The 25,805-nt window shown below is 36.7% G+C and overlaps 1 protein-coding gene across 1 annotated transcript in view; it reads right to left on the bottom strand.

Moving 5' to 3' along the window:
* trabd2b (TraB domain containing 2B) overlaps nt 1-25,805 on the bottom strand; it is a 74,047-nt gene that overhangs the window by 6,639 nt on the left and 41,603 nt on the right. Inside the window, exons 3-4 of the mRNA XM_044129803.1 lie at nt 23,261-23,407; nt 17,910-18,084 (exon numbers count right to left, since the gene is read on the bottom strand). Coding sequence (XP_043985738.1) covers nt 17,910-18,084; nt 23,261-23,407 — 322 coding nt within the window. The remainder of the gene's footprint in view (nt 1-17,909; nt 18,085-23,260; nt 23,408-25,805) is intronic.

The raw sequence follows: 25,805 nt of genomic DNA, 5'->3' as shown, positions 1-25,805 counted from the left end.
GCACTGTTAATGGCAAACAGTGAAAGGTTGTTTTCATTCGCAGAACTGGAGCAACATAGCAAAAGAAATAGAGCTAGAAACTGCTTCTCACTAAGTATAATTGGTATTATATCATCTACAGCAGCAATACCAATCTGGTATCACTTGCATCTCACTGAGATTTTTGCTGTGGATAATGACACTGCATCACCAACTTCAGGCAATCTCCTCACAAGGTCTTTGGTGTTTGTTCAGGGATTGATTTGAACATTTATATGTTCATCTGTGGGACACAGAACTCGCTTTTTTTTTTTTCTGAGCATTTCAATCATTGGACCAGATGTATGCAGCTGCACAATTCTCTTCCTGATGTCTTGGCTGATTTCTTTTGACCTTCCCATCTTGTCAAAAAAGAAACCAACCTGTCCCAGGTGTGGTCTTAAAATAAATCCACAGTTGTTCCACCAATTAACTCAAATGTGTTACTTAACCTATCAGAGGATTGTGGAGGGACACCAAAAGGTTTGACCCATGTGATAGAGTTTAAAAGAATTATTCCTGATACTAACCAAATGTATATAAACTTCTAAATTTGAATAAAGCTACAAGAAAGTCCTTAAAAAATTTTACTCCTAAATTCTCCAATATTTAGTGAAAGAAATAATTTTAGTAATTCCAACCAACCTAAAACAGAAGAAGTTTGGCCTGATTTGATTTCAGACAATGAGGGAAAAACATGTGTATGCGTCATTTTATTCACTTTATGTAAACGTCTAGTTTCAACTTAACATCAATTTTGTGTTGTATTCAGACAACCCCAATGCAGTTAAAAATAAACTTAAACAATATGCAACAATTTCTAACATTAGGAAAATGCTACTAATATAAAATACTATTTAAGAAAAAAAGATTCATCTTTTGATCAGCAAAGGTTCAGCTCATCTACATAATAAAAAATTGTTTCCTCCACCATGTTCCTCCAAACCCTTGTCTGCTTTCAGACCGTCCACACTGTACATTGTGATGGTTTGTTATGTTCAGGGTCATTAACATGAACCCCGTCCTTGAAAAACCTACTGTACTAATAAACAAAATTGGTAAGTAATGACAAACCTCTGGTCTGAGTCTCGACTCAAAACAAAACACAATCAAGCCGTCCTGGTCAGGATGAAAAAAAAAAAAACAGTTTTAAAAATGTATGTTTGAACTAACATTTGAGGGATTGCATGGTTCTCCTTGATTTGATGCAATTTGTCAAAGCAAACGGTTTCCTACAGATCTGGTATTTTGGAGAAAAACTAAATACATACTAGCTTTTTATCTTGCAACAGTGGAAAAAGTATTTATGCTTATGTAGGTTTCCTCCCCATATGTGAAGGAGTTAGAAATAAAAGATCTTGAATGTGCGTGGGCAGATGAGCTTGTGTGTTTGTTAGTGAAGCGACCAGACGGCAAATTGTGGTGCTTCAGAAGCAGAGCGTAGACCCAACAAACAATTTCACTTGTCAAGATGTAATAAGAAGTCAGCTGATCCCTAATGGCACCTCTGCCCCATTTGGCATTCCCTAGCTGGCTGGAAAGATTAAACAATAAAAAATAAACTGCTTGTTCCTGTAAAATTTACTCCGACAGTGACAGAACCATAGTTTTAATCTGAGACAATTTTATTAAAACCCAATAAAAAGTATTTTGTTTCTCTAAAATTGTGTTGGTCTAACTTTGGTATTGGCCACGTTGCTGCAATACCTCTTAAAAAATAACTGGTAATCTATTCTATGAAAAGAGCATTATTTTTTAATTGCTGTTTTATTTGTTTTTTGTGGGTAGTGGTGGGGATTGGCATTTAAAATAACATCTTGGGAGGCTGAATCTTGATTTACAAAACGATTATAAAATGGTTCAGAGGGCATAATATAAAACTTCAGTTTTAAGTTTAGTTTCATAAAACGAGGGCAGTCATTAAACTGAATTGCCCTTCCTGGTATAATTGTGTAATCTAAATATTCACCAACAGAACAAAATAAAAGGTGTGTTGTTATTTTGTTATGCTGAATCCCCAAAAACTGAATTACCCAAACCAAACCAAAGGCCACCAGCATGAAAAGAAGCAGCAGGACATGGCGTCTAATTTCCTGTCAGAAACAAACCAGTTGGTCGAATAAGGTTTTGCCTTAAATCTAAACCTGCCAGGGGTTTGGATAATTTGACCTGGAAATTGTAAAAGAATGACGAACAGGCTAAAAATACATTGACATTTGTTTTCAAGAAGCTCATTAATACTGTTTAAATAGTCGAGATCACTTTGTTCTCCTGTAGATGCCAAAAATATGAAAAGATTATGCTTGTGACCAAAAAAAGTATGTGGATTTAAAGTGTGAGTGCCAGTTGGTGTTAATTTTCATAATTTACTACTTGCTTTGCTTACTTCATATAAGCAAAGCAGACATCAAGAGGCCACAACATAACACATCTTGTCAGAATGGAATCACTGAAACTGTGTTGCGGTTTAAAACATTAGAAATGATAAAGAAAGATCAAGCTCTTTAACATTTATTTTAAGTCTTATTGTTTTTAAAATATATCCCAGAAAAATCCATTTATTCTATTATAGTCTGCTTTTATTTCCATAGGGAACAGTAATTCTGTAAATACTGTTTCATAACATCTCTCTCCTTGTAAATATGATTGTGATTTTTGGATATAGTACTTGGTGCAGATCTCTCTCGTGTGCTGAGGGTCTGTTTTTCCAACAGTTTTAGTAGTGTATAGGTGATGTTTCTCTGCGAATGGCAGGTTTGTAGGTTCATGCCCTATGAACTGATGTACCAGACATCGTTTATTGCATCCTCATCAGGATCATCACGGCGGTTAATCTTTCCAGTAAGCTGTGGCTCTGCATAAGCCAGATTGTGGCAGAAAACCACTTACAACCTCTTTCACATATCACTCAACCTCAGATTCCTCCTGCCAATTTGCCGTCATCACTATTTCAGCAGATATACTTCATGTTTGCTTAAAAAATATTTGGTTATGAGGTGCAATTATGTCTTTTTGCATTGCATGCCACTTAAACCGAGGTTTTTTCTTATCTGCCGCTCCAGGGAACCGAGTTAATGACCCAGCGACTCCTCAGTTTAAAAACCTTTCCATCTTGATCCGATCTTACATTGGTGGTCTAGCACACTTCATCTGTGTGCTGTGACTACAAGTATTTTTTGACCAAAGCTAGTGTCATTATGTCTGGTGTTCCAGACATATTTCTCTGAAAAACTACTTGCTTTAGTCAACCCAGTAATTTCACAGTGTTCATACCAGTTAAGCTTTTTCACATTTTGCCACAACCACAAACTCTGATTTATTTTATTGTGATTTTCTGTGATAGACCAACAAGAAGCAGAACATCATTTTCAAGTAGACGTACTACAATGCAGGATTTTCAACCACTTGTTTTGCTAATTTAAGTCTGAAAAGTATTGCCTGCATTTGTATTCAACTCTGACACCCCTCTAGGAAAATGTGTTTAATTGCTGGATTTGAACTCATGAATTATCTTTAGAAGTCCTCTAATTATAAGATAAACTTTGTGTGTAAAAGTCTGTTGAATTTAATCCTACTATAACTCCAGCTGTTTTGTGAAGGCCTAAAAGATTTCTAAGTGAATGTAAACAAATGACACTCAAGAAGTCCAAGGAACACAGCAGACAGGTTGTTGATGAGGTTATAGAAAGGTTTAAAATAGGATTACGTTACAGAAGAATATTCCAAATTTTGAGCATCCCATAGCGCAAAGTTCAACTGGCATCAGAAAGTGAAAACAATATGGTAAAACTGCAAACCTGTCAAAACATATCTGTCTATCTAAAGTATTAATCAGGTGTTGGGAGCAATATGCTGAGTAAGATTTTCTTCGGCTGGTACAGCAAAGCTGCACAATGCATTAAAAGGTCCAGCATTGTAATACTTTTTTTCAGTTTCCATTCAAATTGTTGGTGAATATTTCACTCCACTCCACCGAAGATTGACATTTTAATTCCCATGTATACTTGTCTTTGAGAACATTTTTATACCGTAACTCCAAGTGAGTCAATAGCCCGTTTACAAGGAGCAGCTCTTCAGTGAAACTATAACATTTTTGTAGTGATTAGATCACATGTTTACACATCTCCAGTTATTGCTATTTCTGGCACCAACACTTTTTGAAACCAGGTCTCAGAGTGAAACTGTTTGGACTAATGACATGGAAGCACATGCATGTTCTGAAGATTGTTGCGCAATCTTCAGTTGTCAAAATCCTCAGTTGCCATGTCAGTGGCCTGACGTGACAACTGAGGATTCAAGGCGTCTTTGCAGTCTCGTCTAAATGTGGAACTTTTTCCAATAGACATCCGAAAATACCGGCAGTTTCCAGACAGCGCTCTTGTGTAAACATAGCCTCTTTCTCCATGCTTATCTGTTCTTCTGTCAGTTCATCGCTCTTGCTAACATTTCCTTTACACATGTACAGGTGGATCTACAAAACAACAGTGGAAAGAGCAAATGAAAAAAAAAGGAATAGAATTAGTCATTTGAGGTTCATCCAAGTGTGAAGAAAACAGGATGAGAATGATGTGTATTTTGTTGTTTTTCACAAAGCAAATGTGTTTGCAATTAGACCATGTAAACACTGCAGCAATTGATATGTCGGGTTGGTTTAGAAAATCCCACAAGGCTTGCACACAGACCACCTCATATGAAAATTGCACAAACAAATAGCAGAGTAAGACAGAAAACCAGGGTGCAGGCTAGGAGAATTATTACTACAGAGTTAAATGGGATGAAAAAAAAAAAAAAAAGAAACAAAACTGTAAACAGTACAGATATAGTCCGATCATAAACTAAGAGAAAAATGCAATGGTGGGAACCATCCACCACACTAAAAATACATGTTTGGTACTGTTACTATATCATGGTTCAAACAAAAGCAAGCTCTTTTCTTGGCAGATTTAAAGGAAGACAAAACTGAGAACAGTAAAAGGAGACAAGTCCAGTGAACTGAAAGAAAAAAATTTTTCTATAGACTTGACGTGGGTTTGCACCTCTTTAGAGTTATTTGAAAATGTGTCTCATCTATGTCCAGACAGAGATGATGAGGGGAAAATTCCTCTAATTTCTAAGTGTTTCCCAATGTGTATGTAGGTGTTAAAGAGGTAGTAAAACAAATACATCAAATGTATTGGACCACCATGAATCACCAGAGGAGTATCAAAGCCTTTGTAAATATAATTTTCAAGTCTCTGAAGTCAAACAGGCACTGTAGCCAGTTGAGGCACTTTTCACTGCCTTCAGTGACATTTCTGCCACTTTGGTCATTTTTTTTTTCTATGTTTGTTTTATCGAGTACATCAGCACAATGTACTGACTATTTTCCCCATGTTTGATTATATATACACTTCTCCATGGTGGCTATGGCCAAGAGTGGTTTTAAGCCAACTGGATGTTTGGAGGTTTGGTTTCTAGCCCTTCCTTTTGTTTTTGGTGAAGATGTAGAATATAATAGAGGACCAGTATATAAATAGCAAACGTGTAGTGTGAGGATGTGTGTGAATTCAAAACAGGCAGTAAGGGAATATGACATTTTCAAAAAACACATTACATAAGCTTTGACCATTTGTTGAAAGACTTTCCTTAAAAAATTTTTAACCGCTTCTCTCACTAAACCAAACTATTTGTGGTATTTGACCCGTCTCCCCGATGTCCCGCTGGAGGTCAGATCCTACAACGTGGCCTCCCATCTATTTCATTTGGTGTAGATGACTTTAGCTTATCGTCATTCCTGTCGAAGGACAGGAAGAGTAAAGCTTTAATTGTGCAATAAAGTCAAGGTTGCATTTTAGTGTTTGTCAGTGTTTTTACCTGTAATTATTTGCTTGAATAGGTACAGGTGGCAACTATCTAAAATCACAAATTCAGCTTATAAAATCAATTTGAAATCCATTTGGTTTCTACTGGTTTCATTTCATTGTCTACCATGGAAGCATGGCAAATTAATTAATTTGTGCATTAAATGGGATGACATGATGTGATGAGTAGCACTGCTGTTTCATTGCATAAAATGTGAATTTCAGATTTCAGTGAAGTATAAAGACTTCTTTCCAGCTGGACAAACTAGGTGAAAAACCTCAAAATTTTAAGCCGGTATTAAAAAAAAACTAACAGTTTTGTTCCACACTGCGTCTCTTATTTTGTTTACCTTTGTAAATCTATAACCTTTTATTAGAAACACTGAGAAATTTAATATTTCAGAGATTATGGTTTAGGCAGCAGCATACTTGTACCATAATCACAGGGTTGATGGTTTCTGCTCCAGCACTGGGCTCAGTAGATGGTATAACAGCTTGTATGCGCAGCGACATTTTGGGTCAGTCATGATTAGAATCTAATGTTAGAATACTTCTAATTTATTTATATGTATAAAATATCTGACACTAGGGGAAAACACTTTGTCAGACAGCATAAAAACTAAATTATCTTACATGGTTCTTTAAAAATATATTTCTATATTAGCATTACTTTACATTATTTACCCGGTATTAATGTAAGTGCTCTATAATATGAATCATTACAATTAATATCTAAAACTTGCTCCAAAAAGACTTATACTAATGCATGCCTTTTTTTTTTTTTTTTTGCAAAAGACTTGATCTCGGTCATGACGGATTTGTGCTTGAAACCGCAAATGTGCAATCCTTGCTGTTAGAAGCAGTCAATAATTTGTACACCTGTTTGTGTTGTATAAGAAAGTTTCTTTACAACTAACCATGTGTAGTACCCCCACATTTTCCTTTGCAGAACCCATGAGTAATGCAACAAAGATTTTAATAAGCCCAGCACCCCTGTGCCTTGCAGTGAACTTCCATGTATAGTTTAACAGCACTGGGCTCCTTCTATAAATCACACATCAGCTTTTCTATTAACAGAGCAGAGCTGCAGAAACAACTGCCCCCATAGTTCTGATGCCTTTCACATCAAGTGTGAGTCTAAAGAACTATAATCCACATTTCAGGATCGTGCTGGATTTCTTTAAGAGCATAAATGGGTATTTGCCAAACAGCCCCATTCACCATCGGTCTTCTGTCACCCATTCCTCATCTCAGTAATGACTTCATTTCCTTTCCATGCGGCAAGGCGTAAGTCTGTCTCATTGCACCGCAGTGAGGGTTTATGAATGACAAGCATTGATGGAGCATACATGTGCATGTTCTGGTTGAAGTTCTGGTCAAAGACAGATCAGGAGAGCTACAGGGATCATGTCCTGGGGCATAAAACAGTAACATGTGGTGGTCTTGACGTTGGTCTCTGTAAAAACAAAACCTGGTGGAACGGCTCAGTCACTCATTGTTGGGGACTTGGGATTCCACTACGTTTAAATATTTAGACTGAACTTGCTGCTTCCAACTGGAACGCACGTCTGTTACGCAGATAGTTTAGGAAAGGAGTTAAAGGGAAATAGAAAGGAAAAAGTTAAAAAGTGGAACTTCACATATTGAAATGAAAATTTGGCATCTTTATTTCGCAGGTGAAAATAAATGAAGACGACTTCAGGTTTTCAAATGAGTGCACAATTTGATAGTATTTGTTATGTGTAGAATGAATATCCTTCTCATTTCTAAGTAGTTTTTCAAACGGGACCAAAACATATATTTGTCTTCAGAGCTCTTGAAGGAGATGGAGTGATGTGTGATATCTTTGTGGTCAAACACCACAACCCTCAGTGCTCTGTTATACAAGATCTCGATCAGGATTACCAGGTAGAAGCAGCTTTTATTTTTAAAGTTGTACGTCATTTTGGAGAACTGAAACGTGATATAATAACTCCGATTTTCAGCACTGTGTCATAACACCATTTAGCAGGTGGAAAGTTGTAGTGTTAAAGGTTTTTTTTTCCTTTATAGTTGTGCATAATTTAAATCCGAATTGTGATCAAGAAATTCTATGAATAAAAAATATGTTTTTAATATTATTCCTTCATTTGACTTTTAAGTTAGTCTAAATATATAATTTAATAGGAAATAAATAATGAAAGAACAGGTGACATCCTCCCTCTGCTTTTGTTTTCTTTTTCACTTATTACTGCCTTTTTTCCTCTGTTCTAATTTTAATTAGAAATCAAATGCTGGCCTCAATTGCACAAACATATTTCTTTTTGCAAGTGTTCAGGTATGTGACTGTGAATTTAACCACATATAAGTATGTGGCTTTTTTCTCCTTTTTTTTCCTTCAAGTCGCATCGGCCCTGGTTTTAGCCAGACTTGAAGGGTTAGGGTTAGGTGGAAACAGCTAATGTACCACATTAGTTGTTTCCAGCCTGCAGACCACCTGGATTTTATTCCTGCCCTTTAATCAGGATCTGATTTACACCTGGGTCAACAGGTGGATGCAGTTAAGGAATAGGTCCCAGTTGCAGCAGATGTAGTTTCTGCTGAGAACATGTAGATCTTTTTAAGTACTAGAAAAGACCCTGAAGCGACCACTGTGTGTTTAATGTTGCATCAAATTTGCAGGGCAATAACATGTCCTTTCACTTCCAAATGAAGTGTGAAATCTTTGAACAACCTAATGAGCTGCATTGATTTAATTACAGAGACAAATCTAATCAGTGCAGCAAAGAGTTACCAAAATACACAAAAGCCAAAGCTTATGTTTCTTAAAATGCACAGATCTGAGCTCAAATGTAGCAAAGGCGGCAACTTACATTTGAGCTCAATTGCAAGTTGCCTTTTTGACTATCAATTAGAGGACTTGGAAAGTGCCACTAAACTGTATTTTGGGTCATCAGAGTAAAAGGCACAAATTACAAATAAATTCCAAGTTTTTGATTTCATTTGAAAATTTGAAAGCATGTACTATTTCCAAAAACTATTCTTCAACCTGTAACTTAGTCAGAAACAAATTGTATAAAATAACTCTGCCTGAATTTCAGAAGCTATAATTGCAATTGTTTTTAGTTATTTCTGTGATGTGTTTCTAAAATTTAAATAAAAAAATATTCTTCATGAAAAACATTCTTACACTTTAGCATCAAGCTGCAGTATGCAACTTTTATAAACAACATGCTCTTTTTTTAACAAATATTTGTTACAACTGTCACTATGTTGTGACTGTATAAGATGAGACAATCTGTGAATAGATCAAACTCGTCTGCCTCCTCGTTAACTACCTGCAGAAATACACCGCTCAGTCAGAAAAACAATCAGAGCCAGGGTGTTATCGCTGTCAATCACTCTATATATGCGCTGCCTTCACCTTCCCTCTTGCTTTCTGCTAGATTCCAGGCAGTTCCCCATACCAGATTCTGAATGCTAACGCTAGTTAGCATGGCCATCAATGACGACAGATAAACGGTTTTCCTGTAACGGTCAGTTGTTTCTCCATTAACACAATGAGTACAGTGCAGTCCTTTTGACAAAATTCCTTAAAACATGTTGGTGTTTAGAGTAACACTACATCTCCCGACAGCCCTGTGTGCATAATATACTGACACTGCAATCACAAATCACAACACTTTATTGTTTTAAACATTGCATAGTAGCAATTCAAGGTTCAAGTTTCTGATATGGGGTTATTTCACATGCATATCTAGTTTTTTGGAAACCAAAGCACACAACACATCCAGATGTCCCCCATAAGCAAGACAAACGTAGAAGACTTGTCATACATGCTTCTGCCAGAATTTGTAATATAACAGCTTAGTCCCAAAAGGCATTTCCATTTTTCACGTAAAAAGCCTTGGAAAGTTTTTTTTTTAAAGTTTGCTATTTCTGCCAATTTTTTCAAGCACACTAATTCAAAGAGAGCAGAAGATGTTGCTGAAAAACGTGAGTGCCACACCTTGACCACATGTCCAAACCAATTTGTTCAAAAGATTCACACATCACTTAAGAAATGAAGTCACTGAGCTTTAAGCTGCAGCTCAACACTGATACTGGAGCCGGATAGAAGATTACCCCCTTAGAAAACAATACTGAACAATAAACTCTAGATGCACTGCACAAAAATAAAAACACAACATTTTTGTTTTTGATCCCATTTTTGATGAGCTTAGCACATCTATAATATTTTCTATATACACAAAACAATCATTCCTCTCAAATATTGTTAAGCATTTCTCCTTTGCATAGATAATCATCCAACATCACAGGTGGTGATGTGCTCCACCTCTGATGTGGCATGTCACAGGTCACTATCACAGATTTAGACAGACATGTTAACAATATTTGGGAGAAATTCTTATTTTGTGTATATAGGGAATGTTTTAAATCTTTGAGTTCAGCTCACAAAAAGTGGAAACAAAAAATGTTGTGTTTATATTCGTTCAGTGTACGTGTTGGGAACAAACTGTAATAAGAAAATCACTACAATAATATATATGCACTGCCTGACCACTGGCAATGTGAAAGTTAAGACTACATGAAGTCAGACAGAGGTGGACAACATAAAGGGATGGTGGAATCTTTAGTGATGAAAACGACACAGATGTGAAGGATTAAGAAAGCAGACTTAAGACAGACACCGATAGACAAGCAGAAAGCAGAGTTGTGCTGCAGACAGAGTGAAGTGAAGGCTGAGACACAACGGCAGACAAACAGATGCGGAAAAGGGCTGAAAAGGCAAATATGGTCTGAGAGAGGAAGAGTCACAGAATGACACGCTCTGCAGGCAGGCTCTCTCCCCAACTCATCACCTCGACACCACAATGCCACAAAGGGACCTAAAACACATGGACCCATGCGGTCTGTACAATTTACTATCATTGGCTGAAAAAAAAAGAGAATAACTCTAAAATCCCAGACTTCCAAACAAAAAAAAGCTACACTTTTGACCGTGGCTACTATTTTGGCGATAAATATCTGCGGATCATATGACTCTTTCTTTTTGTCTGGAACGTACATGGCCACTTGTGTGTAAGTGCGCCGTCAGGAAATTCCAGGGGATGTTTTCAATAAGGATGGGCTGCAGCAGCCAGGGAAGTGGCAAATGAAAACCTGATGAAGAACATCGTGGAACTCCAACAACACATTGTTTGCCCTTGAAGTGCTCCACCATTTAGCACAGATAATTCACATATGCGTTTGGGTAAGATTACAGATTTTTATTTTTTTTTCGTGACCCAATGAACTAAGAACACACAGACATACACAACTGAGGCTTATAATAAAGAAAAGTGTTCATTGAGCTTTCATAAAAAGTTTGCAAGCTACAGATTTAACTGTTATTATGTGATAATGCTGTGACAGTTTGTCGAGGAAAGTGTGATGCATTTATTTGGCCTTTTGAACGCTTTAGTGGATTATCCCGATTAGCCACCATTCCATGATCTTAAGAGTGAACAACGGTGACCACAGTACTGCACAGGGTCTTGGAGGAGACAAAGGCCAATAAACAGAGAAGAAACATGGAAAAGCTTAAATAAATGCCTGATTAAGATCAGCTTGGTAATGCACAGTGATATTCTAACGAGACAATGTTCAAGAAGATTTTCAGGCTGCTTTCCATGCTGCATCAGGGATCTATATCCCTCTCCATATTGGTGAATGACAGTAGGAATAGGAATAGTCCTCTTGCAATCTTAAAATTGGGGTTTTAATTCCAGATTCCTCCTCTCACTGATCTGCACATTGGCATGTGAATTGGAGGAATTGGGTGACTGTTACTCTAGCGTAAAGTGCTTTGAGCGGTTCCTACATCAGTGGTGTCCAAAGTTAGTCTTTACATGCCAGAATCCTGCATGTTTTAGTTTGATTCAACTAAACCTGAATCAAATGATAGTTCATTAGCAAGCCTAGAAGAACTCTGGCATGCTAACAAGATAGTTGTTCCCTCTGAACCAGCTTTGTTGGACCAGAGACACGTCTAAAACTGGCAGGACACCGGCCCATAAGGACTGGATCGGGACACCAATGTCCTACATCATTGTCATGTTTGTTGCCAGTGTGTCTTGGCTTTTTCCTTTTCTCAAAAGCTGCATGTTACCCAGAGTTTTCCATTCTGCACTGCCTTTACTACTAGAAGATGTGCTGCCAGATCTTGTGTCAAGAAACTTCATTTTTTGAAGTCCAAATTGTCCCTTTCCATTTACTGTTTGCTTTAATAATGACAGCTAAGTGAAAACAAAGCCCTTTCAACATTCATTAGACATATTTGTATATTATGCAATTTTTTATTATGTATATCAGAATAAAAATTCAACTTATAAGCTAATTTTACAAACAATTTATAAGGAGAAAGTTGTTTATCTAGATATGAAATGCAGCAACTTTGAATGATTGGACCTCATCTAGTTGTATAATGTATAATAATTTGTTGCATATCCACTTTTAAGCTAAAAGCTTTGAGACACCTGGTTGGGGCTAAAATTCAATTCCACATTACTTATCATTTTCCATACATTCAGCAAAACAAATGGGAACAAAGTGTGCTACTGTAATAAGCTGTAAGCAACAAAAAGTCTTAAACTCCTCCATACTTCTAGTGTTTTATTTTTTTCTTCTAATTTCCTAGTTAGTTTTTTTGGGGGGGGTTTCTCTGCTAAAGCAGGGGTCCTTTTCTTTAATCTGGATTATTAGAAAATGAGTGTTAAGCTTTGAATTTATTCGACATTAACATATCTTTTATGCTAAACACAAACTCATATAACGCAACTGAGCTCTATAAAAATCTTTGACTGTTTTTCCACTGACAGACACTGATAAATGCTCTCAGATAAATACATGCTCATGTGATTTTGGGACAATGGGAAACAATAACTAATGAATTCATGGTGTGGGTTACAGTGAACCAAAAGGTAGCAAAACTAAAACTGCACCGCACTCTGAACACCGACACGGTGGTGGCAGGATCATGCTGTGAGGATGCTCTCAAATTGAAATTCAAAATTACTAACTAAAACTATTGCAGTATTGTTTAAAATATTAATAATATATAATAGTCCTGGGTTATGCCCTATTTGCCATATTGTTCAAAAATATGGAGAAAATAAAATAAGTATTTACATATTAGTTAAGTTACAAATATGCTATTAGGCTTACTAATACAATGAGATATTATGGACCAACTAATAAACCTCTTATTCAAAGTAATATGTTAAAATTAGAATGTTGTACAAATAAAAATACTTGAAATAATGCATTAAGCATAGAACAAAAGTATTCCTTCTAGAATTCAGAAATTATTTAAGTTAAGAAAGAGTAATATAATTTATGAGATTTGTTAATATTTGAATATGCTAAAGAGAAAAATAAAGTACAGTTTAAATGTGTTTCAGTTATCGTTGTGAAACTAATTGAATGATTGGTGGGCTTTAATAAAGCCTTAAAATGTAAAGTTATAAAACTATTACAAAGCTTATGCTGTTATGTAAATGTATATATGCATAACATAACCATGTATACATGTAATGTGAGTATGTATTTAAATATAAATGTGTGTATTATGTGGGCAGTAGATGTCTTTCATTACTGTAGATTGATAAGTATTACCCTCGGCTTCAGCCTGTTCCTTTTCTGATAAATTATTGTTTTTTTAAGTAGTATTTATTTTTGTTTACATTTTGTGTAATTTTGTAGATTTACCAAAACAAAGTTAGTCTGAATCTGATATTCAAAAAATACTGCATTGATCCCAAAGGAATATTAAATGTTTTGTGACACATATTATGCAAAGTTCTTCACAGGGTTGATATAGATATAGACATAGACTTTGATTATGTCTGCAGCGTTTTTATTTCTGAAATTAATATTATTGAACATTTAGGTGAAATAACATCAACAACATAACCATTTATATTGTGTTAAACTCTAAACCAAGAAGAAATTGTAGATTTCTCCAAAGTACAGGAAAGAGCAGAATGCAAGGTGCTGTGGTGAGAAGAGAAGATATTTATCTGCTTGAATCACTTTATAGACGTAGTATATATCTGCATTACTTATTGAAAAGGTTCATCCATTCGAGCTGCTACAGTTTGGTAACTTTCAGAACTTTGACATGAAATCTGTATTTTTAAAAGATCTGTTTTGTCTTCAGTTCTCCACCTTCTAAAGTTAGTGGTTGACAGCAACCGCCAATACAAGGCCCATCAGAAATGTACTGAAAAACGAAGTAGTAACCAGAAACTTGTAAGTCTACACTAGGAAACAGATCTACAATAAAAATATTATGTAATCCATATTATGACTATTTTAAAGCCAGCCAAAAAGTTCCCTATAAAGCTTTGTTCTGAGGTAAACACACATGCCATCTAATGTGATCTGAGATCCTACTATAAAGATTTAATCTTATATGATCACCATTATTCTTCGCTCACGTTTGCCCTGAAAATGCCTGTTATCCGTCTCCCTCGGCTCTATTTATTTTAAAGTCAGCATAACCCTAACCAAAGCTTCACCTCTTTATATCCCTTTGTAACTTAGAATGTTCTCTGTTGTGAAATTATTAGAGGAAAGCCTTTTAAAACATAACAGCAACCACCGCGGCTCTAAGAACAAGGTCCAAAATCGTTGAAGGAGAGATGTAAGAAAAGCCAGATTCTAGGGAGTCTGGGTTGTCACATAATACAAACTGGCATCACTGGATGATAAAATTTCACTGCTGGCTATGGCCAGTGGAAAAGTGGGACCAGAAGGGACATTTACAAGACTATAAAGATGTGTGTCAGCGATCTGAACTGAGAAAAGAGACGTTAGAGAAAGGAAGTGACTTGTGATTAAAATGTGGGAGAGATTTCTGAGGATTTTTATCTGTTTTGATTTGAAACTTGAAACTTCTTGAACACAACTTGCTTTTTGTTGTTTTTAACAAGTTTTATTTTTCAAGAGTTACAAAATGTAGTCATATGTGGAATTTAAACTCTGCTTTCCCTTTGCTGTACTTGTAGCTTTGATTTCTGTGGATGTGTAAAGGTTTTATGAGATAAATTATTTGCTTATATTTGAATATATTTTTGTTACATAATGTCATAATATTACATAAACTCATTAATTAAAATTTCCTCAAATTACATTAACCAGATTTTTTTTTTTTTAAAAGAGTCTTGGTACCCAGATTAACTCCAACTGTTCAAAAATAAATTTCACGTTGTTACATGGATATTAGAGCAACTGTGTATATCACGAAACTCAAATGTGAGCAGCACTGTGTTATACACCTTTGAATGTACCTCTTTGTGTTTGCATGTGTGTAAGCACACGTGTGTGAGCTCAATCAGCAGGGGTAGCGTAATGTAATGGTTCCTATCACTTCACACTAGCTGTCAGTCTTGTCACATGTAGCGACTACAACCTGCAGGTGACCCAACACACACGTTCACCTCTAAAGCATGCAGTTGGATGCACTGTAGTTTTCCAGTGTGCTCAAAATGGAGTCGGTGGAAAACTTCTCAAAGTCTGCGCCTTTGCTGAAGAGGAAAACTTTTAAATTAAAACTGGCTGAACTATTTAAAACATGCAATATGCAAAAGTCAAACTGGTAGTGTGAAAATGTTGCCATTTACAATATATTTGAAGACCCAAACAACTTAATCATTTTTAATGTTATTCAACCTAACGACAAACATACACAAAAGAAGCAAGGGAAACGACAAAAACCTAAAGGAACAAAGTTAAGCACATTATTTAGATTTAAACTGAATTCACTGAAATCTTATTTTCTAAATGATGATTAATCTGACAGTAAATCTATGGAAGGGTCTGAATCTTAGGGTGAATTCACACCAGCCATGTAGAGTCTGCTTTAATCAAACTCTGATTCATTTGCCTAGAATGTCCAGTTCATTTGGGGAGGTGTGAATGCACAATCAACTCTGATGTGGACCAAAAACAAACAAACTCTGGTCTCAGTTCGGTTGAAGTGAACTCCTGCGCGGTTTGCGAATGCAAGTGGACCGGAGACCGCTCCAAAAGCAGGAAGCTAACTATAGTGCAGCACATTCTGGTCAATATATTATCCTCTGATCTGCTCTTCATTCTAGTTTATTATTATTTTGTGTTACTTTTTATATTTTAGTTAGATCTAGTTCCTGTTTTCTTTTAGTTCAGTTCTTCTTAGTGTTTCTAGTTTTTATAGTTATTTTTGCTACACTAGTTTTTTTTGTTTCTTCAGTGTAGTTATTCTTTAGTGCTAGAATTATTTTATGATCCCCTGTATATTCTCCCCTTCCTCCCTGTGCCACTTCTGTCTTGTTCTGTCTTCTTCGCCTCATTCAATCACACCACCAACCCGTCAGCAATTAGCCCAGCTTCTTTGTTCCAGTGTTCAACCTCCTAGCATTTAAGCACTTCATTGTCAGTCATTACTTGCCGGTTCGTCTCTTCACTTCTCCCTGATTTCGCTGTGATCTCCTCGTGCCTCCTGCAGGGCTTTGTGTTTGGATTTGTTTTGTTCTCTGTATTTTTGTATCTTTTTAAGTTGATTCTTATTTTTTCACAAAATTCATTACAGTACTAATTCTTTCACCTGCTGCATTTGAGTCCACATCTTTTGCACACCATGACAGAATTACTGAATAATGAGAAGGGTATAAATAGTAATATTCAGTATATTTTTAGGTAAGAGGTAAATAATAATAATAATAATAATAATAATAATAATAATAATAATAATAATAATAATAATAATAATAATAATAATAATAATAATAATAATAATAATAATAATAATAAAAATGGCCTGCCTCATTCTTTTGTTAGAAACAACCATCTTGGGAGAACAAAAATCATTCCAAGTTTAAATCTGCCAGAAGAATGAATGGTTTTGGGCCTAGCTTTATCTAAAATACAAAATAACTAAATTTGTTTCATTTGTAATTAATCCAGTCACATTCCACCCAAACCAGTGTCACTGTTAATTCAAATAATTCATTTTAATAACTTGCAAAATACTTCAAATTCACTCTGTTTCTTAACCTTAAGTTTCAAAGGCCTTTTAGTTACAAACTAAACAGTCTCCAGACTATCAATTGACAATTAGCTGTTTCATAAATTTTCTGCGTTTCTTTATTTATTCACATAACACTCATTTATGTGGTATTACTTCCATCCATCCTCCTGTTACACCCAAAGTACAAGCCTAATGCGTACTTGCAGTGTTTAGTTACGTCTGTGACGACACACACTTAGCAGCTGGATCGCGCAACAGTCCAAAAATCACAAAAGGAACTGGGAGCAACAAACCCAAAGGAAGGAACCAGTAATTCTGCGGTAATAATACGCTGTGGCACACACTGAATGCACTCACATGTTGGTACAGCCATGTCTACACAGCCCAGAGGGAGTACTACCCTTTAGCAGAATCAAAAACAGAGAGGCACAGTTGGACAGTAAACAGGAACACCACCTGTTTACATGTATCTATTGATTCACATGAACACACATATTTTCCTAACCAGCATTTGCCAGGAATGCTAATTGGAACAAACAAGCTAATGGTTTCTTCATTTCTAAGGTGGGAGCTGGTTGTAAACTGGACTTCCGTGCAAGTGTGTGTCCATGTACTTTTGCATTTATGAACATAAGCTTTGCATGCCAAAGACCTGGGACCAATTGAACACGCTGCATTTTCTCCAGTTTTAGTTTAAATTACAAATAACGGGAAATTTGTTAAACATGACTTGACATCAACACTAACTGAAATTGTTCCAGACCACAGTAAACCTCCTCTCGATTCCTCACAATTACATGGAAACACACTCTTAGCTGCAAAACAATTTGCTTGGAAAGACCTCACTGAAAGCAAAAAGATTGTCTGACAGGTCTTGGTGCAATTATGGCTTTGTGAGTTTGGCTGCAAGAGGAAACCATAACCATCAAATTAAAGAACGGCAGTTTTAATGTGGCCATTACTTGACAATTAACAATCGGCATTAATACAAACTCCAGATGTTGAATAAGGACATGCTATACCTGCTCCAAAAGCAAAAAAGAAAGTCTGGTTGGGATTCTTCTGCAGCAGTGCAGAGACGCGTCGAGCCATTCGCTCATTGCGTTTGTAGATGAGCTCCTGACGGAAGTAGTTGTCAATCTGCATGGCAGTCATACGGTCATGTGCCGGCAGAGAGCTGTTGATGAAGTGAGGCAGCTGAAATAGAGAAAGGGACTGTGAGAAAATAAGATGTTGAAAGACTTTACATTAAAAACACTTGAGGAATTTAGTCAGTTTAATATGAATTCTGGTTTGTTTCCTCCCTTGATGAGGTTTCATTGTGTGGATGTAAATACAATAATCACACCAAGGTACTGAACAAAACAACTGTACAGAAAGGAAACTGGTCTCGATATTGTTCTAAACAAGCGCTACGGCAATCCCATTCACCACTGTGAACGTGACTGGATTTCAATCTGACACTGCAACCAGACGTACAATGCAACCCTGATTCGAACACCTTCCCATATATGTTGTATTTTGGGATATAACTGAGTAAACAAGTAAAAAAAGGTTGTGTTTCTTTCCAATTAACCTTTCAAATTATCTTCTCAAAATCAATCAGGATATTTCTCTGATTTTACCTGAAATAGTACAAAAAAGATGATGATTAAACTCTCTGTTTAATCTAGCTTAGAACACAGAATGTTTCCGATATTTACATTTGGTACTTCTAGTTTTGGTTGTACGAGGTGCCAAGACCCTCCAAACTCACCACCTACTCAGAGAGGTTAACACCTAACTAGCTCTCCTCCCCCCAGGTACTGAGTTCTCTACACATTTTGGGTATTATCCTATTCGATTTAGCTGGTTTATCTGTGAACACTTGACTGGATTCTGATGGCTAAACTGAGTGTTTCAACCCTCTTCCTTCCATGACTCAGCTGGCCTTGCAGTTTCACAGATGACACGCATTAAACAACCACTTTCCTCCCCAATTACAACTGGCTCTCGATTCTGATCCAAGTATGTTTTAGTGACTCAGAGGCGTTGTTTAAATGACTAAGGCTCTTAAATGCCCTGATAAATTTGTGATGTATACACTGAGACTATTTTACTACAGTTGAAGAACTTGAAATTACAGCAACACAATAATTGTGTAGACGTAATTATTGCAGATTAAATAAGCAATTTGATATACTTCTTTAATTAGTAAAATGTAGCAGGGGTCAGTACAGTCTAATTCAGCAACACAGAGTACGTATTCAAATTCTGCTGTGGAAGAAATGAAATGATCGAGAGTTTGGCTACAGAATAGATGTCTGTGTCCTGTGTTGAACAGATGTGTTTATCTGGGTTGTATTAGAGTGCGACAAGGAGGCACATGCAGAACATGCGTTGCTTTATTGTCTACAAGTGAGTTACAGGTTGATGAGACTGAATAATGACTGCAAATGGTGGCTAAATGTGTATGCATATTTCATAGTGAATGGTTTGTAAATATATGGAAGGACTTATTATCACAAGGTATTTGAGCATCAAGTCAAAGTTGGGGTCTCACACATTTCCCGTCTCTCCTTGCAGTTGATTTTTTTGTCAGCCTTTTGTTTTACATAAGGGCCGGATTCTTTTTGTTCACTTGTAAAATATAATTTATTTTTATTGATTTTTATGTTGATTTACTATTTAAATCATTTTGCATACTTTTGCAAAGTTCAGCAGTTCAGAGGTTCATTAAAAAAAAAAAAAAAAAAAAAAAAAAAAAAATAAAAGAAAAAACAGCTTCATACATTGTAATGTATAAGGAAGATAAAATTGGTTGCACCTGCTTGTGTTTTATTGGGGGTGGTGAAACTAGTTCAGAGAAGGCCACATATCCCAATGTTTAAAAATTTAATAATTAAATTTGGTTTGACATGCAATATGTCGAAAAGATGTACTAACTCGGCTGAATAAAAGGAGCTTTGTGGCTACAAATTATGTTTTCTTTTATGGTGTGATTGCACGAGTGAATGCAGAAGATTATCCAATGAAAGACCATTTACCATCCAATGTTCCAACCCAGACAGGAAATGTAGGGTAACGGTGATATATCCCCCCAAGCCCCTTCTATTGGAATTATATCTCCTCTCTTTTTTGTTTCCAGTCGTACAGCAGTTTACTTCATTCCTAGGGTCTTTTCTTTGGTCTTGTTCCTAAGATTTTCTATGTAGTTCGCCTTTTCAAAACGTTTTCTGCTCTTTTTGTATTGAAGCAACAAAGTTCACGAGAAGAGGGTGAAGATTAAGACAACTGTAACATCAAGGGGACTGCAGGCATTAGCTGATTGTAAAACAAAGTGTTATTCTGTCGTTTTCACTTCTTATCTGTCCTCTGTCAATGTAAAATGTCTGTTAACATCCAAGGATCCCTTTATTAAATTATTATGGGTCTTCCTCATGTTGCTCCGCCATTAGAGTGGTATTTGTGAAGTCTCGGGGGTTTGTCCTGTAACCAGCTGGTTGCCTGTTTCAAGCATATCATCGTTTCATCCACTTTCCCTACTGAGAGTGGTCAGAGGGCTCAGTGGTGCCGAATGAATGGCAACCTGACATCTATCAGTCTCCCCCAGGGCAGCTGTGGCTACTTTGTAGCTTTTCAACTTTAGTGAGTGAATGGGTGAATTGCTGATTGTCGTGGAAAATGCTTTGATAAAGCACTACAGAAGTAGAGGCCATTTATCAAATTGTTTCAGATTGTTTCTCAGAATTTTTGACTGCTTTTTTAATCACAGAAATAGCTTGAAATGAGTTGTAATACCAAACAAAATGTTATAAGAAACCTGAGTTGATGGACTCCCAGTTTGAATCTTTTCAGGGCTGCAGGAAAACCTTCAAAACTAAATTATTATGATTTGAAAAGTGAAGTTATCTTCTGCTTCCATTTGCAGCTGCTATGTTTTTTTCTAACAACTTATATGACAGTGATGAATGGATTTACAATTAAACATAATGGTCAGCACTGTGCTGCTCAATCTTGTCACCACAATAGTTCCCAGGGACTCCTAACTCCTGTTAAGCATTGCCTCTCGTGTAACCATGAAATTCACAATTAGAGCGAATTGTGCCAGCTTGCTAAGTCTCCAAGTTATTGCTCTTAAAAAATTTCTCCTGCCTCCTAATCACAGACAGAAGAAAAATGGTATAAATATTCATCCATGAACTTACCTTCATTTTGTAGACTTTACTAATCCTATTTTTTTTCCCCTTTGGGAGCATTTTATTGTGCATTGATGCCAGAGTTTGATGTTTCATTTGTAATGTCATCACATTTGGACAACTCTCAGCTGCTTTTATTCTTTTATGTTTTTTGTTTGTTTGTTTGTTTGTTTGTTTTTTTAATGTGTTTCTCAACTCCAGACACAAATGATAAGAATTTTTGTACACTACCTACCCAATCTGAAATAGATAAAAAAATAGCAATATACTCTCGTTTCTGTCCTTCAACATTTCTTTTGTCGTAATTTAATTTATTAGAAGATATCCGATGTTGCAGTGCATTCAGTTGCTTAACAGTGGACTGCAGTTCAGCATCAGCTTCTCTCTTTTAAGTTGAAACTGAATTTGGAGAGACTATTACAGTTGTTGGAGGCGTCTAGACCGATTGTATGCTTTAAAAACAGCATGGTAAGTCCAGAGGCCCACGCCTGTCGTAGATCACCGTGCTACAACAGTTCTCTGTAGTTGGATATCTGATTGCTTAACCAAATGCTCAGGAATGTTGGCGTATTTTATTATGACACAAGGAGCAGGGGCAAACTGCTGCCATATACTAATGGATACAGCTGAAGCTATGTCTGAAGGTGAAACTAAAGGCTAATATTCTCTTAATGGTCTCCTCGGTTAAAAGATGGATGAGCATACCATTAGCAAAAGAGACAGAAATAATAAAAATATGTGTGTTTATTCTAATTTGGCATGAGAATAGAGGCACGGTGTGCAGACCTTATGTGTCTCTATAGTGTAATGGTATGCAAACTTTTGAATTGAGGTTGCACAATGTGTGGCGTGGAACTTTAGGGTCAGCAAGGGACATTGACAATGCAGTCCTACAAAAGCTGGACAGTGGGTTTTTTGTATAACCAGCACGGCTCTAGCATGTGGACGTTTAGCATTTATGTATATACGTTATGGGCTGAATGGCCTTTTGACAACTCTAAGGAAATGGTGATGGTAGCTTTCAGCAAAGGAGCTGAGTCAGTGTCAGTAAGAGGTGAGATGATGAGTTTTTAGTTACATTCAGAGCTATTAAGGTGTCAGACTATCAAGTAACCCGAGGTTGAGTAGGATTAATGTGGCAGTTTGCAGATTTGTGGAACTGATGTGGAAGCCTAAATGTTTGAGGTGATGATTATGTAATGGCAGAGGAGCAGGGAAGAGATTTATGCCAACTTAAATCCAGAGTCTTGACAGATTTGTGTTTTGTAACACTGAGGCAGATGCTTTAAGGCTTAGGCTAAAAATAGCTGGTGCTCGTCATATAGAGAACATTTAACAATGTTCAGGTTAAGAACTCTTAATCTGATATCGACGGCTCAAAACATCGCAAAGTATAGTTTTGTAAGGCTGCCTGAGCTTCATCTGTAAACAGGAAAACATAATCATTTTACTAAACTAGTTTTAAGTAGACAAGTACGGACAATTCATAAAAACAAAATTCACATCCTTTGCTAAAGCATTACAAAATAGTTGAATTTTTTTATTATTATTATTTGAATTACTGACAAAGCTCTGCTCTGTAGGTGGACTGCAGGCCGGAGTCCATTATTTTATGTAGAAAAGGGAGTATGAAAATAATCATGTGTTTTAAAACAGAGAAGAATGGAGGATAAAGTACAGAAACGATCTTTGCATTTTGCATTAAATCAGTTTCCAAAGTTGAAGCACTCAAGAGCTGATTAACAGCGGCATGCAACATTTCAAGAAAAGTCTTTGCTGATGTTAAACTTGGTGGAAACACTGCCTCAGTGCATAAAACTAAATAAGCCTTGCCAAGCATCTGCAGAAAATTAAGCTAATTTATAGGTTTACTGATGATGTATGTTATAATGACTTCTTCTTGGCTTCTGGATGAGCTGTTATCAGGGCTGCAGTCCACTTCAGTCCTAGCATTAAAGTACTTTGCTATCTGACAGAATCCTGTGCCAGAACCTTTAAAGGAAAGGTTTTGTCGGAGCATGTTGTTGTTGGACAACTTACAGCTTTGTAAGTGGCAAAATGTGGAAGATAATATCTAGTTTTGTACGTACTGGAAAGATAAAGTTTTGGTTGTTCTGCAGAACAACTGAATTCAAGAACAAGCAAGCACACTGCACTTTATCTTGATAAATTAGCTCCAGAATGATGTAACAAACCTGTGAGGTGTCATGGTTGAAGATGATAGAGTTAAGATCCCCACAGTTGTAGTGTGTGATGAGATCTTCCGTGGTGTAGGATCCTTGCAGACTGCCCGCTCGGACACCCTCATGCTGCAACAGCGTCTGATTCAACGCAAACAAAACCTGCAGGCAAAGCGATCAAAGTAAAGGAATGTCACACTAAAAAGCAAATTAAAAGTTTGAAATAACCAAAGCATTTTTTCCACTCGCATAAACTGGTTGCCCTGTCAATAGAATCAGGTTGTATTCAGGTAATGCAAGTTCTTGCAGGAAGAATATAATTGATATATAAAGAAGGTTAAGAAATATAAATATAATCCCTCTTCGTGTCCTGCAGTACTAGCATGCAATAAATTTACAGCCCCCATTAAACTCAGAAGTAAACCCTCTTTAGAAAGAATTTATAGCGTGCAGCCGCCACTCAGCCAAAAAAAACTCCACAGCTGTTTTCGACACCAGGGGTTAACCTCCTCACTCACACTCTCCACAGTCCCACGCCTCCCCTGACTGGCCAGGCAGCCAAGGCCAAGTTGTCAATCATCGTAAAGCTCTCTTACAGAAACCAGAGGTACGTCAGATGGAGATTTTTTTTTTTTGTATTGAGCTTCAGCAGATACATATTTTGTTTTACATCTAAACCTGACTGATCTGTGTCTATGATTGTAATTTTCGAAGAAATCCTGAATTGGGAAAATATGACTGAGAGGACATTGGTGTTAGTATTCTCGACTGTTCTGAGAAGCAGCTAAAGGCCGATGCAGCTGCACAACTGATTGAGGTCAAATTCTGGGTCGCAATTCATAAAACTGTGTTTTCACAATCATATATGCCAATAGTGTTCACATTATAGGTTTAAACTCTGCACAACCTTTCCACTGGGGTAACAAGAACCAAGTTCTAAGATTAACCTTGTGAACCTCCTATCTCCCCATCTTTTTGTTTCATTAAACTTTTTTTTTTTTTCTATTCCATAGAAACAGCTGCTGAATTACCATCATTTATTCAGTTATTTTACTAATCCCTTCTGCCGTTCTATTATTTTTTTCAATACATTTTTTCAAACCTTTTGAACTTTTCCTAACTACATAACACGATTGTATGCATTTTTTTTATTATTATTTATGCGATGGTTAAACGTAAAACAGTGGAGAAAAGTACAAAGAAAATCATTGAATTTTCCATTTTTCATAAGAAAAATCTGAAATTTTTGATTGCATTCGTATTCAACCAACACACTCACACTTAAGTGTGATACCAATAAATAAAATCCAGTGCAACCATTTTTCCTCAGACGTAACCTCACTGGTAAATAGCGCAAATCCATGGTTAAACTTTAAGGTAAATACGGCTGTTCTGTGAAACCTTCAGGGTTACATCTCAAGCTCTGAGCTTGTAGATCCCCGTTCAGTCCGCCATCCAGAAATAGACAGGCTGTAGCTAGACTGAAAATGTATAAATGTGTTTTGGTCAGATGAGACAAAAATCCAACTTTTTGTTCTCTGCAAAGATGCCCTTCACTCTGAACATCCTCCTAAAAACATGGTATTGGCAGCATCATGCTGTGGAGATGCTTGTCAACAGCAGGGAAAGAAAAAAATATCTTCTAGTGAAATATGCTGGAGTTTGTGGTTGTAACACGACAAAATACGAAAACGTTAAGAGGAATGAATGTTTTTGCAATCTGCAGTATGTCTCTCAGCGTTGCTTTGCCAGAGGCAAGCAACCTCAGAAGGATTCTTTTTGTTGCTTCCCTTCACTCAGATCTTTGCATCAAACAGTTTTGGCTTTAGGGTGACACTATACTATACATCTATTTAGTTTCTATTTCCATCTGATTGGGTTTCATAACCTTTACTCCTGGTAATATTGCAGCAGGATGCCAAACCCAGAGACGCTAACACTGCTAGGTGGACTCTGAGGATCTACTGATGCTGCAGCGCCAGTGGACCACCTCTATAATCTTCAGGATTTTCCAAGGGAAGCAGTGCATCAGATTCTGTGCAGACTCTTGGTCAGGAGCTGACAAAGCAAATACTACAATCGCCAGGATTATTGTAGCCCTGACAGCTTCAGTTGTTCCTCTTACATGGTAAACTCTGCTGAGACACAACAGACATGACAGAGAGTACACGGACAGACGGCTGTGTCGTCAAGGGAGCTGTTATTTCAATATTGTCTGTCTCCTGGGAAAAGAACATCTATGCAGTTGTAACCATGGTGACAAAGTTTGTGGCGGCCAGAATGAGGGAGCCCGTCAGTCGCCGAACGGGAGGCAAAGAAGAAAGGAGGTTTCAAAAGGAAAGAGCAAATATTACTCTGTGTTTGCCAGCATGAATCTGAACGTGTGAATGTGTGCTGAATGACAGTTTGGGTGCTTCCTTGCTAAGGTGACAAACTCTTCAGCCAACAGGCCTCATCACAGTAACAAAAATACACTTTTTGGATCTTAAATAGTTGCAACAAGATGGTTTCCTGCCTCTGATTTGTTATTTCTTAAAAAATAATTTTGTCCATGCGTGAG

The sequence above is a fragment of the Gambusia affinis genome, linkage group LG10 (assembly GCF_019740435.1).
Source record: "Gambusia affinis linkage group LG10, SWU_Gaff_1.0, whole genome shotgun sequence".
NCBI lineage: Eukaryota > Metazoa > Chordata > Actinopteri > Cyprinodontiformes > Poeciliidae > Gambusia > Gambusia affinis.
The sequence above is the reverse complement of the archived record's forward strand: the minus strand, read 5'-3'. Positions and strand labels throughout refer to the sequence as shown.